The sequence below is a fragment of the Macrobrachium rosenbergii genome, chromosome 8 (genome assembly GCF_040412425.1).
Source record: "Macrobrachium rosenbergii isolate ZJJX-2024 chromosome 8, ASM4041242v1, whole genome shotgun sequence".
Lineage (NCBI taxonomy): Eukaryota > Metazoa > Arthropoda > Malacostraca > Decapoda > Palaemonidae > Macrobrachium > Macrobrachium rosenbergii.
The window spans coordinates 48,369,869-48,383,576 of NC_089748.1; the positions used below are offsets into that span (position 1 = coordinate 48,369,869).

Here is a 13,708-nt window from a genome sequence, read left to right on the forward strand (position 1 = left end):
GCTTCCAGGAGAGTAATGAGGAGAGAACTTGTTTTCCACATAAATGCTGGAGCAATGGCATGGCTTCGCTGTTCACTCATTAATATCATAAATGAATGCTGGCCACATTTAAGAAAGTAGATGAGCAAAATAAATTTGTGATGTCATTAAGAAGCAATTACATTCGCCAGATATTTGTGCGATTACATGATATCAACTTTCTCTCTCTCTCTCTCTCTCTCTCTCTCTCTCTCTCTCTCTCTCTCTCTCTCTCTCTCTCTCTCTCTCTCTCTCATGGGTTGTGGACTATGCATACAGTTTGAAAGTATGTCCATAAAAGTTTTATTAAAACGTAGTCACTGGATTTGCTTTCGGAGAGGAAATTCTGCAGCAAACTCAAAAGGTGCCTTCCATGCTTTTTTATTGTTCAAAGTTTCTACCCTGCAAAACGAGACTAAGGAAAGATGGCATCATCGTGCCGCTTTTTTTTTTTAACTGAGGATTGCTCTTTGCATGAGGTTGTTAAGTCTTGAGTTTCAAAAGGTTGGGAGACAATGAAACATCCTTGTAGAGAGCCATCTCACATTTCATATTAAAATTTCTAATAATTTCATTTATATACTTCTTTTAAAGAATGTATCTATATTTTTCGAATATTCAGAACTATGATAATGATATTTCAAAAACAGAATTGTCTAAGCCATACTACTACTACTACTACTACTACTACTACTACAGAATTGTCTAAGCCATACTACTACTACTACTACTATTACTACTACTACTACTAATAATAATAATAATGTAGACTTGAAGTTGTCAAGCATTTTGTTCCTTGATAATTTATAGGGTAGACCAAAATGTGGCTTGCTATTATGTTTATTTCCATCACCCACGTAGAAACCTAATAACTAAATAACAATTACAGCACAAAGAAATCAATATCGTGTCCAGCCTCCATCGTTTGTGATCACCTCCTGCAACCTATTTGGCATGGATGCAACGTGGTTGTAAATCATTTGTTGATTTCGTCGGCATAACTCCCACTCTCGTAATGTGTGCTCAAGCAGACGCTGGTGAAATCGCTCGTGGCCTTGCTCCCAACTGCTAACTATATTTCCCCATACATTTTCTATAGGGTTCATGTCGCATCCTTTGCTAGGTCATTCCAGGAGTTCAACAATGTGCGCATTATGAATAGAGTAGTTATCCTGTCAAAAGAAAGTGAATAAGTATCGCCGTAAAGAATCATTCATATGTCTGGAGGGAAGCATGCTTCAGGTTAAGGTTAGACATAGATTATTAGGCAAAACCCACTTTCATTAGATCTATATTAACCACCACCAACCCATTTTGGAAACCCCTGAGCATTATAAATACAGAATACATTATTTCTTAACTTAAATTAAGCTCAAAGTCACTATGGTTTTGTAATTACATGCAATCATGTTTGGTTTATATTACCGTTTTGTAAACCTTTAATTTGCATCATTTAATTGAAAATCTAGTATTAGATGCTATGAAACTCTAGTAACTTGCCATTATCTAATTATGATTAGCAATGAACATGCAAGACAATGAACATCGCATAAGTTGTGTTCAAAATTCTCTTAGTATGTAGTATTAACATACCTGCATGAATATTATTCTTTCAGGATAGGGGGGGAGACGCGCATATGCACAGACAGAAGGCACCATTACTTCTAATATTTCTATATATTTATCAGCAGTGAAGCGGCCGCCGACTTCAGCAAGTTCTCCCTCACCATGTAAATGCATCTAGCCCCATACATTGCATGATATATAGCCACTTCGAGCAGTTTCATGTATGAACTGTTGTTCGTATCTTGTGTTGTTTGGGCGCCAGCAGTGTGGTCGTCCGTGAGTTGCCGAAGTGAACGTCTTTTCATCACTGAATATTACTCGAGCCCAGAAATCAAGAGTTTTATCAGCATGCCGACGTGCGAAAGCCAATCTTGCCTGCTTATGATGTTCTTCAGGTTTGCCCTTTTTAGCCGGGATCCGATGATGGATATCTGCAGCATGAAGACGATTCCTCACTGTGCGTGCACAGACCTCTAAATGCAGCTCATCCCTAATGGCTACTGCATTCTTAAATGGAGCCTGTTGATTACAGTCAAGAATTTGCCTATCATCTTCTTCAGATGTCTTCCTAGGCCCACCGCTCCGGTGTTTATCGTTGAGGTTTCCTGATTCCTGCCACCGCCTCCACTAGCGTCTGACTGTTGGCTTGGTAATGCCAAGTTTCCTTGCAACCGCAGCGTTTGACATGCCTCTCCCTCTCAGCGTAACTATTGCCCCTCGTTGGCAAAGCCTTTCCTCTTTCGAGTTCATTGTCAATGAGGTTTTGGTTGATGTTGTCTCTTGAGGTTTACAAAGCAGTTGAAGGAAGACCATTTCTCTTGGCCAGAAGTTAAGAAAGGCAATAGTTTCGGGCCCACTTTCACGGTTAGATAGCTTGTTATAAAAGAAACTACCACCCTCAGAAACAATTACCGTTCAACATAATTAATTGGAAAAGAATTTATGCTGATTATAAAACCACTTACAAGTTATACTTATAGTAATAGCATATAATTTACAAGCAATCTCTCTCTCTCTCTCTCTCTCTCTCTCTCTCTCTCTCTCTCTCTCTCTCTCTCTCATCTTGAAAAATTGGGTTGTGGACAATGAATGTGATTTTGTAGCAATTGCATCGATATTTATCTTCAGTCACTATAGCGACAGTATCTATATATGAAATGGAAATTCCGCAGTAACTTCTAAAGATTTTGGAGTTATAAGCAAAATCCTTAACGAAGAACAACTTCTACTTTCTTCCAACCTTTCTCCCTCCACATCCGTCTCTTGCGTCAGTCTCAGGAACCAAGCGGTAAAGCATGATGATATTACTCTACGTAACTTCCTTCCTCTAAAGCGTTATATATAATCCTGAGATAAAACACTTATAAACGCATTTTTCAGGTTGCAGATTGTTCACACATATTTTTTTTTATCATTAATGCATTTTAGTTTTTATGAAATATATAAGTAAATATAAGTTAACTGGTAAGGAGACGTCTGCACCAATCAGCCCAACACCCAGTACTACTGCTTAACTACATAAACAAAAGCGGTGCCATTTACTCTGTCACGTGAACTCAAGGGGTAAAAGAAATCTTTTCCCCGCCTGTACCATGTTAGTCTTGCTGTGGGCTTCGTACCACATCCTTGTCATTTTTCCCGTATAGTATTATTTTATCAATATCACTCATTATAATTTGGTGTTATCACTTCAATGTTATTTGGGAACACTTTGATGATAAAATCTTATACATTTCAAAATTCAGACAAAAATTCTATGACATTGTGGCATCCATGAATGTACTGGTACAGTGATTCATTCCAGTTTGTCTGTTTTGAAATTGTGGGGATTTTCTTAGCTCAGTCCTCAACCTTGATGGTTTAACCAGAATATTTTTATTTATTTGGCTCTCACAGGGCTTGCCCAAAAAATTTTATCTTGATAAAAGGCTTGGATTTTATTTATTAAAAGCTTTTGACAAATTTAATAAAGGTTAATTGAAAATGGGGGCATGACAAAATTCCTTTATTTCCAAAACTTGAAATTCGTTGTTGGTTGTATTTTGGACATTAACACAAAAAATTGGTAGTGGTTTTGTATGAAAAAATTAGTTGTCCTTTCTATAAAGTAAGTTGTTAATGTGGCATGTCACTTTTTATTAGCTCTGTGAATTTCTGCTAAAATGAGAGCTGAAAAATGGGGATTGTAATTTGGTAGCCAAGTAGAAATAGAGCAAAGGGCATGGATAAAAAGAATGACACGAAATTCAGCTTGAAGATATGAAACAAAGACATGAATATTGCTCGTGGTATGCAGTGCAGAGCAAACTATGGTCAATACCCTTGTGTGGGGCTTTTTTGACAGAATCTAGCCATGACCCTTGTTTAAAGCAAAGGACAAGAGTATGAATGCCACTAGTTGATTTTTGCTTATTGATGTTACTGAAAAAGTTTCTATCACAGTACGTCAGTGTTTTAATGTTAATAATGTTCACAAATGGAGTTTGTTTTTCTTCTGCGTAATTTTTCATGCATTTATTTGCAGACACGTTTGATGTTTATCGACCAGCTAGAAGAAAAGTGATCCTTATAGATTTCAATCCTTTCGGTGTGACCACAGACAGTCTGTTGTTCCAGTGGCATGAGTTCAGAGTCACTGAAAGATGTGGTGTTGAGGTTAGTTATTCAAGTATTAGTTGGATTTCTTGTACTTTACTCAGAATTTAGTGTTATGCATTATGGGTTTTTGTTTCCACAGGTCATTTGTATTCTTTTTCATTCAGTATGTATCCTAGCTTGGATTGTCTTTCATTGCTGGTCTTTGTGTCGAGTATTTTGCCATTGCTTAGTCCCTATTGTAGGGTTTCCTTACTTCTCTGGTAATTTCAGTAATGTTTCTAGTATGTACCTTTTTGAAGGTTATATAGATATAAACATCTTTTGCGTGTATATTTTTGCATTCCTAACGTTAACTATTGATTTCCAGGGAACATTCCTTTTACCTATTTATATACAGTGAAATCATATCTTTTATATATTAACAATGAATGTTATTGCTTTGTTCACAGTAATGGTTACTTTGTTTTCTTTATAGTCATTTCTTTCAATGTTTCATTTAAACTATATGAATAATTTTTTCATTGCTTTATTGTTACACTTCCCCTTGCATGTGGTAACCCTCATGGAAAGTTATTATCTTGATCACACCTCATGTTCTCAATTAGCAGGATAGTAAGATGTGCAGTTCTTTCAGGTCATCTTTGGTAGTGCCTTTGTGTAAGGGCCATTGTTTCCCCTCATGGCCAGCAATGTGGGTGTAGTGTCGTACTTGATGGTTGGTGCTTCCTTCCTCTTCCTCTCTGGTAATGCAGTAGCCCTGGTGAGTCTTGTCCAAAGAGGCTTCCACAACTCTGGCCTTACAAAGTTCCTGTATGTGGGGTTCTCTCCCAAATCTTGACTTTTTGCTTGGATGTCTCCATCTCCGTACAAAGTTTCTGTGGCTGTGAGGAGTTATGTTCAGGCTGCTGCCTCTGCTGTTATGCTCTCCATGTACTAAACTGGAATACAGGTGGTAGTGCATTCACCTCTTGCCGGATTAGCCTTGGGTTCAACTCCTGAGATGGGTAATGTGAGAATGGTATGGAAGTGATTCTTTACAATTTTGATTTTTCCATTTAGTCCTGCAGCCTTTTGTATGTTGAGGTCTGCTCTTCACCTGTTCAGTATAATTTTCATCCAATCAGCTTAATTTTCTCTCTGGGCTATAGCAATGTTTAAGGTGCAAGTGTGCATTTAATTGCCTTGCTCTTGTTTTCAGGCTCCATTCCCATGTCTACAACACTACTTATCTTTGATCATACTAAACTCATCACTTGATCTCACCTGCCTTTTGGTGTTCTCAGTCCTTGTGTTATGATCCTGTGTATTCAGTGGCATCAGTATGACTAGATGGGTTAGTACATAAAGTTTTATTATTGTAAAAACATTGTATTTTGAAATAATAATTTGAAGAAATTTTAAAATATGTTAGGGTGTCTGCCATTCAAAAAAATAAAACATTTTTCTGAATTACAAGAATGGTCTTTGCCTAATGTGGTGAATAGTGCAAGTCTAGCCTACTAACTTGTGTTTTATCTCTGTCTTAATGTACATATCTGATTTTGTATTTTTAGCCCATGAAAGGTACATTACAGCATTATTGTTATTGTATCTGTCTTAGTGTTTATATCTGATACTGTAGTTTTACCCAATTAAAGGCATATTTCAGCATTACTCTTTTGTTGTATGGCATACAAAAAATTTATAATTAGTGTCAAAGCAAATCACAGGTACAAGAACTAACATAAACAAATATGAATGAACATAAACAAAGATCATTCAGATTACAGCAATAAACCCTCATACACACACACATACATAATACTGTAATTTTAAGCTATGAAATGCAAAAATAACAATTGTTAAAGTATCAAAATGTATCATTTTCTTGAACTTCCATCTATATGTACTACAAGTACATATTTAAATTCTCTCTCTCTCTCTCTCTTTCAAGACTGATGCTTATCAATTAAACCATACAAATGTTGGAAGCTAGTTGCATATAATGTAGGTAGTCTTTATTGAACCTTGTATGTGTGTTTCATGAATGTTTTGCTTTATTACTTTGGATTATAATTTGATATTTAATATTTTATATGGATTATAATTTGATCACACAGTAAACTCCCCTGTATTCGTGTCTCTCGATTTATGGACTCACGACTCATGGGTTTCTCTGTGGAACATATTCAGCCATTATTCTAAATGGGAAAAGTTGCCCATTCATGCATTTTCACAGAGTAGTTTACCAATTACTGTATTTCTTTCGTATAATTTTCATGAATAAATGCACTTTTTGTGATAAAACTATTAAAATTACTCAAGTATATGCATTTTTACAGGTTTTTTCTTTGTTTAAATCAAAATGGGCAGTTCCAAGTGTTTTTAGAGGGGTTTTAGGTATTCGCGGATTTTAGCTATTTGCAGGGGGGTGTGGGACGCATCCCCCGCGAACACATGGGGTCCACTGTATTTAATATTTTATACCTTACTATAAATAATTGCAAATTGCCCAATACTGTAATATATTTCATGGGTGGCTTATATATATGCCCTGTGAATCAAATCCAGTGTCTTGTACTGTAGTATCCTTGAAGAAGTTTTGCTGAGTTTTTGTGTGCTTTACAGGGAGAGCATGGTGATGATGCAGAATTAAGTGAAGACCTTGAGAGATTGGAACTTGAAACAGTGAGAAATGGTGATAATAGAGAGCGTAGTTCATCTCCACTATCCATGGAAGACAAACCGGAATTTCGGTATATTGGTGGAACTACAGGAGTCCAGCCCCATTCGTACTGGCAAGTTTCTATAAATGAATTTAAATAATTATTGTAATGAAAAATTACAAATACTGGATGTAGCCATTTCTCCAAATTTGAAGAATGCAAAACAATCTAACATTAAGCACATCCTTTGTGATTGTCCAAATTTCAACCCGCAACAAATTACAAATCTTGGAAGATGGTCTGTAAGGGCCCCCCACATGCTTAGTTATGATGTCAGCTGGCATGACAGTTATACTAATTGTAATCCAGTTTGGTTTGGTACAGGGGTAATTTTTAGCCTGAAATGAATGACTACATGCTTAAGCTGGAAGACTGTAGTTCATGTTTCAGTTAAAATCATTATTTGACTCCCTCTTATTTTAAGGGGATCGGCCGGTTTCTGACTTTTTTAAAGACAGGTTGTTGATATATAGGGGGTTTGTTAAAGGATATTGTGTGGAACTTCTGGGGAAAAAATTTTTGTTCAGTGACCTTAGGTTTTGTGACGCCAGAGCATTTTTCGGCCAAAAATGGCCAATTTCAAAATGCATCTCCTCCTTTTTGCTTTTTGGTTTTAAGGGATGAGATTTGAACCACGATAAACACATATGGACCTTCGATACAAAGCCGATTTTTGATTTTTCAATTATTTTCGAGATATGAATTTTTTTTTAATTTAGAATTTTCCGGAAAAATTACAGAAAAAAAAATTGCAAAAAATCAGAAACTCAAAATATTGCAAATCCCCGGCTTTGTTTTAATCACCATGTTTCCCCATGTTATATTTAAAATTTCATTTAGATTGGTCAATACTAAGGGAGAGATGCATTTTAAAGGCGAAAACTTATGTTTTGAAACGGGCCTTCAAAGTTTTAGTTACATAAAAAGTAAAGGGACTTCAAAGACTGTGTTACAATTAATTCTATGGTTTTAATTTTATTTTAGGTATTAATTAATGCAAAATGATTATAAATAAGAATATTAATTGATTATTTATGTGCCTAAGACACATTCTTATAAATTTTAGGTTCCTGGTCCCCCTGTCTGATCTTGCTGCAAGGTATTACTCTAGGGTATCATAGTTGCCTACACTTTTTTATTAGTGTCTCGAATCCATCCACTTGCCAAATGGATCCTGGGAATTACTTTTACATTCACAATTAGGGATTCGTGATTCAAGTAATTCATCATGTCTTGCTTCACTTATTATGATCATTTTATTTCAGGATCGTCTATAATATCAGCCTCGGGAGCTTACTGCTTTCTTTTTCTAAAATATCTTTTGCCCTTTGGTAGTGACGAAACAAATAAAAGGCGTTTAGGGGTGGATGTTTGGTCTCTGGTCAGCAGAGATCGCTGCCTGCGCCGTTTGATGGGCGACAGCTCTCTCTCTCTCTCTCCGTCATTCCCCATTTCCCTCTATGGCACTAATTTTCTTGAACTCTTTCTTCTACTTCTCGCCTGGACTTTTCCACTTGGCTTTTCCGCATTCTGTGGCATGAAGTGAACTCTTGGACCTTTTAGGCACGGTAAAACAAAACACACAGAGAAAATACAGAAGTTCAGTCAAGGCTAGCGAGCATGAAAAAACGTGTCCTCTAGCTTGAAGTTTATAGGCAACTCGGCTACAATCAGCGTCGCTGGTATGGCGTGTGCGTTGTCATGGCTAGGAATAACTGAAAAGGTGCCAGCGAGTAGGATATTATTGACATTATACGACATTTCATTTCAAAGGAAGTTTGCGTAATATATATCGCAAAAACTATACCAGACTAAATCATTTATGCTACTGGTGTTTTATGGGTATATAGTTATTGTTTACATTTTAGCCATAACTAGAGAAATTCAGCAAATTTTAGCATAACATTTCGTGGACACATTCTTGAACCCTATCATGAAGCCATAGAATTTTTTTCAGCAAGTCGAATTTTTTAAAGATTATTGGGTTTTTTTAGGCGGCCGATCCCCTTAATAGCTAAAGGGCAGGTTTTATTAGATTTTGTCACTTCATGAGCTAGGTCTTCATTTTCATATTTTACTTGTAAAACTTCATTTACTCCATAAATCCAGGTTATTTCTTAGTATTATTACTGTACTGAATTTTTATATAATAGATTGCCGAGAGTTTATAGGCAGAGATTTTGCAACCTTTTTTTATATATATATATAAAATTCCTCTGTGTACAGTATAGACAAATGTATGCTCATATATGCACAAATGTAAGTTTATGTGGATGTAAACAGATACGAAAGCCCGTCTGGCCAGCAGTAATAGTTAAGAATGTAAACTCAGTTGGCTGTTTAAACTTGAAAAATAATGCATTCTGTTGTCTTTTGTAGGAACTATGGTCTTCCTTCTGATGTACGTGATCTAAGTTCTGGGGAAGATGCTCAAAAGTTGGTAGATTTACTCCAAATGGTAGGTAGAATTTGTTTGCTTAATTTTTCATAAATGTCTTGTATGAACATTGAGAGATTAATGGATTCTTTTGTTTGATCCAGCCATGACATGAATTGCCTTTCACATCATGATATATTGCAGACTTAATTCTCCAGCAGTGCATTCTTACACCACAGTATTTGACATTGGCTCCGGTAAACTGCATGTTATCAGAACTATAGATTCTATTTATCATGGGTGCATGAAAAAAAAAAAAAAAAAAAAGTTCACATGAAATTGGAAATAAACTTTCATGGTCATTATTTCCAGTGGAAATCAGCTCATTCTAGCACTGTATCTTGAGAGCCTCTGGCAAACTATAGTCTTCAAGCAGCTTCCCTAACCTGTTAACTGTTAGCTACAACAACCGGCTTTATGATGAAGTTTATAATTGCAGTCGTAATTCTTTGTCTTAACTGTAACATTTTCTCATATGTCTTTGACATTTGAAATGTCCTTTGTGTTTTCAGCACAGGGAATTAATATTGGCGGTTTAGACAGCCACACTTAATATTCGTAAGCATACAAACATTTTTAATCTGAAAGTGAAGTATTTAAAAATTTTAAGATTGTAATTGCCAGGAATTCCATATGGGAAGGTGGGAGATTTGCAGGAACTGTTAGCATTTCACATAATGGTCTTTCTTGTCATTGATGTTAAGGGCAGTCATGTCTTCATATGAACTAATTGATATAAGTACAGTACAACATAATCTCATTAAACCCAATTTAACTAATCGACAGTCCCAGTTGGGTAGCTGGTCACTGTAGATAACCAGTTGATAGATGGTTATGGAGGCTTCTTTAAGACTGTTACTAGTTGGCCAGTCTCTGAAGATACAAATGCTCTGATTTCCACATGAAATAATGATTATGCATAAAAAATATAGGAAGATGATTCATGAACTTTTGGGGTTATGATGCATATGCAGTAGTCTTCAAATTAATTTTTTTCTTCCTCCTCAGACACAGGGACAACAAGAAAGCGACTCTTCTGAAGATGAAGGGTATGGGCTTAACAGATGAAAGCCAAAGATATTTTTAATTGCCATAAAACCAGGGTATGGTTGTTAAAATTTATTTTTTTTTTTGTAATTTATATTCTCTAATAGTAATTGTATAAAGAAACTAAGATTTTATAAATAAATTTATTTCACAAATATCACAGACATGAAAATGCTTCAAGATGACTTTTATTCAAGTCAAAGGAAGTGTCCTTCATCATGTTAATACAGAATTTATAAATACCAGACCTCAATAATGTTTTATGTTCTTGCTTACTCTTATGGTTACTGATGGCTATTATGTATATATACCATGTGAGCAAACAGGTTCCCAAATTACAGATGTACCATGCTCTTTGTAGAGGAACTTCGAGACACTCAAAAACTCAGTGAAGATTGATTTATTGAAAATGGTAGACTCATAAAAATAGTCCAGTTTAAACAGTTTCATACAGTTTGATAATAGTATATGGTACAGATCCCAGTTTGAGAGCATTGCACATCCCTGAAGAATGCACTTTATACCTTAACACAAGTTGCAGTGAATTTTTATGATTTACCACGTGGAATAAATTTCCTACTCTCATGTTTGTCAGAGAATTAAAATATATATACAAGAAAAACTTTACAATGTTTAGTGTTACACATTCATACTAATTATTTTGCATTTTTTCTAGGTATGCAAACCAGAGCTTTATGTTGATTTATTCCTCAGTGCAAGCTGGACTTGATCATTGAAATTTAGTGAGAGGGGTAATGTCACTGGTGGTGGTAGTGTGATGAGGAGCCCTTCATTCAACTGCTGTCCCCAAGCACTTTCCTTTGGCATCATGGACAAGTTCTTTTCAAACCCAGGGTCTTGAAGGATACCACACAGTGGATTAGAATACCAGCTGTCAGATTGTCTGCTCTCTAATGCCTCCTCGCTAACCTTTGGGAAAGAGTAAGGAGATACTTAGGAAGGGACCATTCTTTGCTTAAACTTGTCACAAGAAGAGGTATGATACCATGTACCATCTCTTCAAGACAAAAATGAGCCACAAGATGGAATTTAAATGCAAAAGGAAAATTGGTGCCCTTTCTACCAACACTAGTAACCTTCTGAATTTGCCCTCTCTCTTTTTCAGATGAGACACTGGTAGCAAAGAAGTTAACAGGCATGCTTAACTACAGGTGAGCAATGCTGCTGCCTGAAAGGAGGAGAAAAGGCCAGGCCCTCCTGATGGAGTCTTTGTAAGAAGACTGACAATTCCATCTGTAAAAGAGTAATCTGCATTCCCCAATATGCAAAAGAGTAATCTGCATTCCCTAGCAGGCAGAACTTACTTGGGCATGCCAATGGTAGGGGATGTAATGTACATGATCTGGTGTACAGTAGAAAGCTTCCGACTCAGGGATCAGAGCAGTGATCTCTTGAAATTCTGTTCCTACTCTGCTTGCTGGGGTTCTGGAAGAGTAGGATCATCAGTTCAAGTATGAGAAGGGTTTTTCCGAAAGAGAGAGAGAGAACAATACAGTAGCCTACCCTTGTGCACACCCACTGTCACATAGCACACAGTGATCAAACCTGGTTTGTCATGGGAACCCATGCCAAACTTATCTACAGTAGATGTAACACCTGGAAATACTGAACAGTGTTGCCACCCCTAGCAGGGGAGGACCTTATTGTAGTCTGAATAACCGTACAGTAAGTCTTCTTTGACACTTTGCAGGTTTGCAGGAGGAAGAGCTTGATGACAAGGAGGAGGAGGAAGGAAAATGCTTGCATTTCACCTTCCTCCTTGCTTATGTCGTACTCTCCATTGCAAGATAACTGGCTGAGGCAAGAATGACTGCTGTACATTATTGGCAACCATGGTAGAAGCCATTTCTGTATCTCCCACAGGAGTGACAACTGCAGTAGGAAGCTCTGTGGGGATGAATCTCTTAGCAGGAGCAGCAGCAATTGGCGACTTATTATAGCCAAAGCTAAGTCGTTGAGAAATGCCCTAAAAAATGGTCTCCCTGCAATATTAAGGGAATGGCAGATCTTACCAGGGTACTCAATTGACTTACAGAGCCACAGAGCAGACAAAATACTTGGAGTAGGTGGTGACGAGGCACGTGTACACACCCTCCTGGAGGAGAGCAAATGGCTGCCACTCATGGGAAGACGACCTTGATCAAAGGGGTTTTGATTCATCACTGGGAGAGCAGCTCCCTCCTAATAACTTTTCACAACAAAGATAGCCACTTCACATATTCCTCAAAAAGAGAGGATAAGAATTGGATGGTTTACCCGACTGAAGCAGTAGTAATGCTGTGGATCCACAAACATACGGGCGTGAAGTGCTCTTACAGAAGCCAAACACACATGGAACAGTTTCAAAATTGGAGTGCAGCAGAAGTCCTTGCTAGACAGTGGGTGAAGAAAAGGCTGGTAATGACTCGTGAGTGGGGTTTTCCTCTAACAACCAGTGAACTACCGTGTTACCAATTTTCAATGACAGATTCCAAACCTTTGAAGATAAACATATATGAAGGTGATGGTTTATATTTGCTTAAGAACAAACATACATTAAACAGGGATTGTAATGAAGACATTTCTGTTAAAATAGCAATATACCTTACAGAAAAATGATTGTTTCAATCATTAGACCTGACTATCTGATAAAAAATATATACAAACATTAGTCACTTACAAAAGCATTATTGGTTGAAGAGGGCATGTAGTTCTGTTGTCTACCATTAACCAAGGGTTAATGCATATTTCATTTTTCCATAATACACAGCATAAAACCACAAGATTTCATTTAAATATTGAAAAATAAAAGGAACTAGCCAGGTTCTTAAATATTGGAGACTAATTTAAAAGAAAGAATCAATGAGAACCACCGAAACCATAAGATCCGGAAAAAAATCAAAATGCTCAACATGCGTGATTATCACTACCAGTGGATGAATCACAACACAAAAATGCTGTTGGAATAGCAGCTCACAATATGTGAACATAGCTAACTCTATCAAAAAAATGATCATCAGTGGAAGCAGCTAGTGGTTTTTATGTTGCAGAATGTAACAACTAGATAAAAAACTGGAGAGCTGCTGCTCCAAAGTTAAGGCTATTACTAATTAATGGGTTTATAATAAATTTCAATCAATCACAAAGACAGCAAATGTTGGTGCAAAAAGATTGCAGGTGGTGAGAGAACAAATATTAGCATGATACATCACTTTTCATTATCATGTACCTTTGTGGAAATAAGAAGTGCTACAGCAATGGAACAACCTTCATTAAATAACATGGAAAGAACTATACAGTATACATGCAAAGCAAAATGTTTGACCTGGGTCTTCCA

The 13,708-nt window shown here is 36.6% G+C and overlaps 1 protein-coding gene across 4 annotated transcripts in view; it reads left to right on the plus strand.

Annotated features, from left to right (window-relative positions):
• Nucleotides 1-12,987, plus strand: part of LOC136840816 (translation initiation factor eIF2 assembly protein-like) — a 30,212-nt gene extending 17,225 nt beyond the window's left edge. For 2 of the 4 annotated variants that reach the window (XM_067107736.1, XM_067107737.1), the window contains exons 8-12: nucleotides 4,109-4,239; nucleotides 6,790-6,959; nucleotides 9,267-9,345; nucleotides 10,333-10,427; nucleotides 11,048-12,987. In XM_067107736.1, the coding sequence (XP_066963837.1) occupies nucleotides 4,109-4,239; nucleotides 6,790-6,959; nucleotides 9,267-9,345; nucleotides 10,333-10,392 (440 nt within the window). In that variant the 3' untranslated portion in view covers nucleotides 10,393-10,427; nucleotides 11,048-12,987. Of the gene's footprint in view, nucleotides 1-4,108; nucleotides 4,240-6,789; nucleotides 6,960-9,266; nucleotides 9,346-10,332 lie in introns of all 4 variants that reach the window. The other 2 variants (XM_067107735.1, XM_067107734.1) reach the window with 1 other exon arrangement.
• Nucleotides 12,988-13,708: the final 721 nt, after the last annotated feature.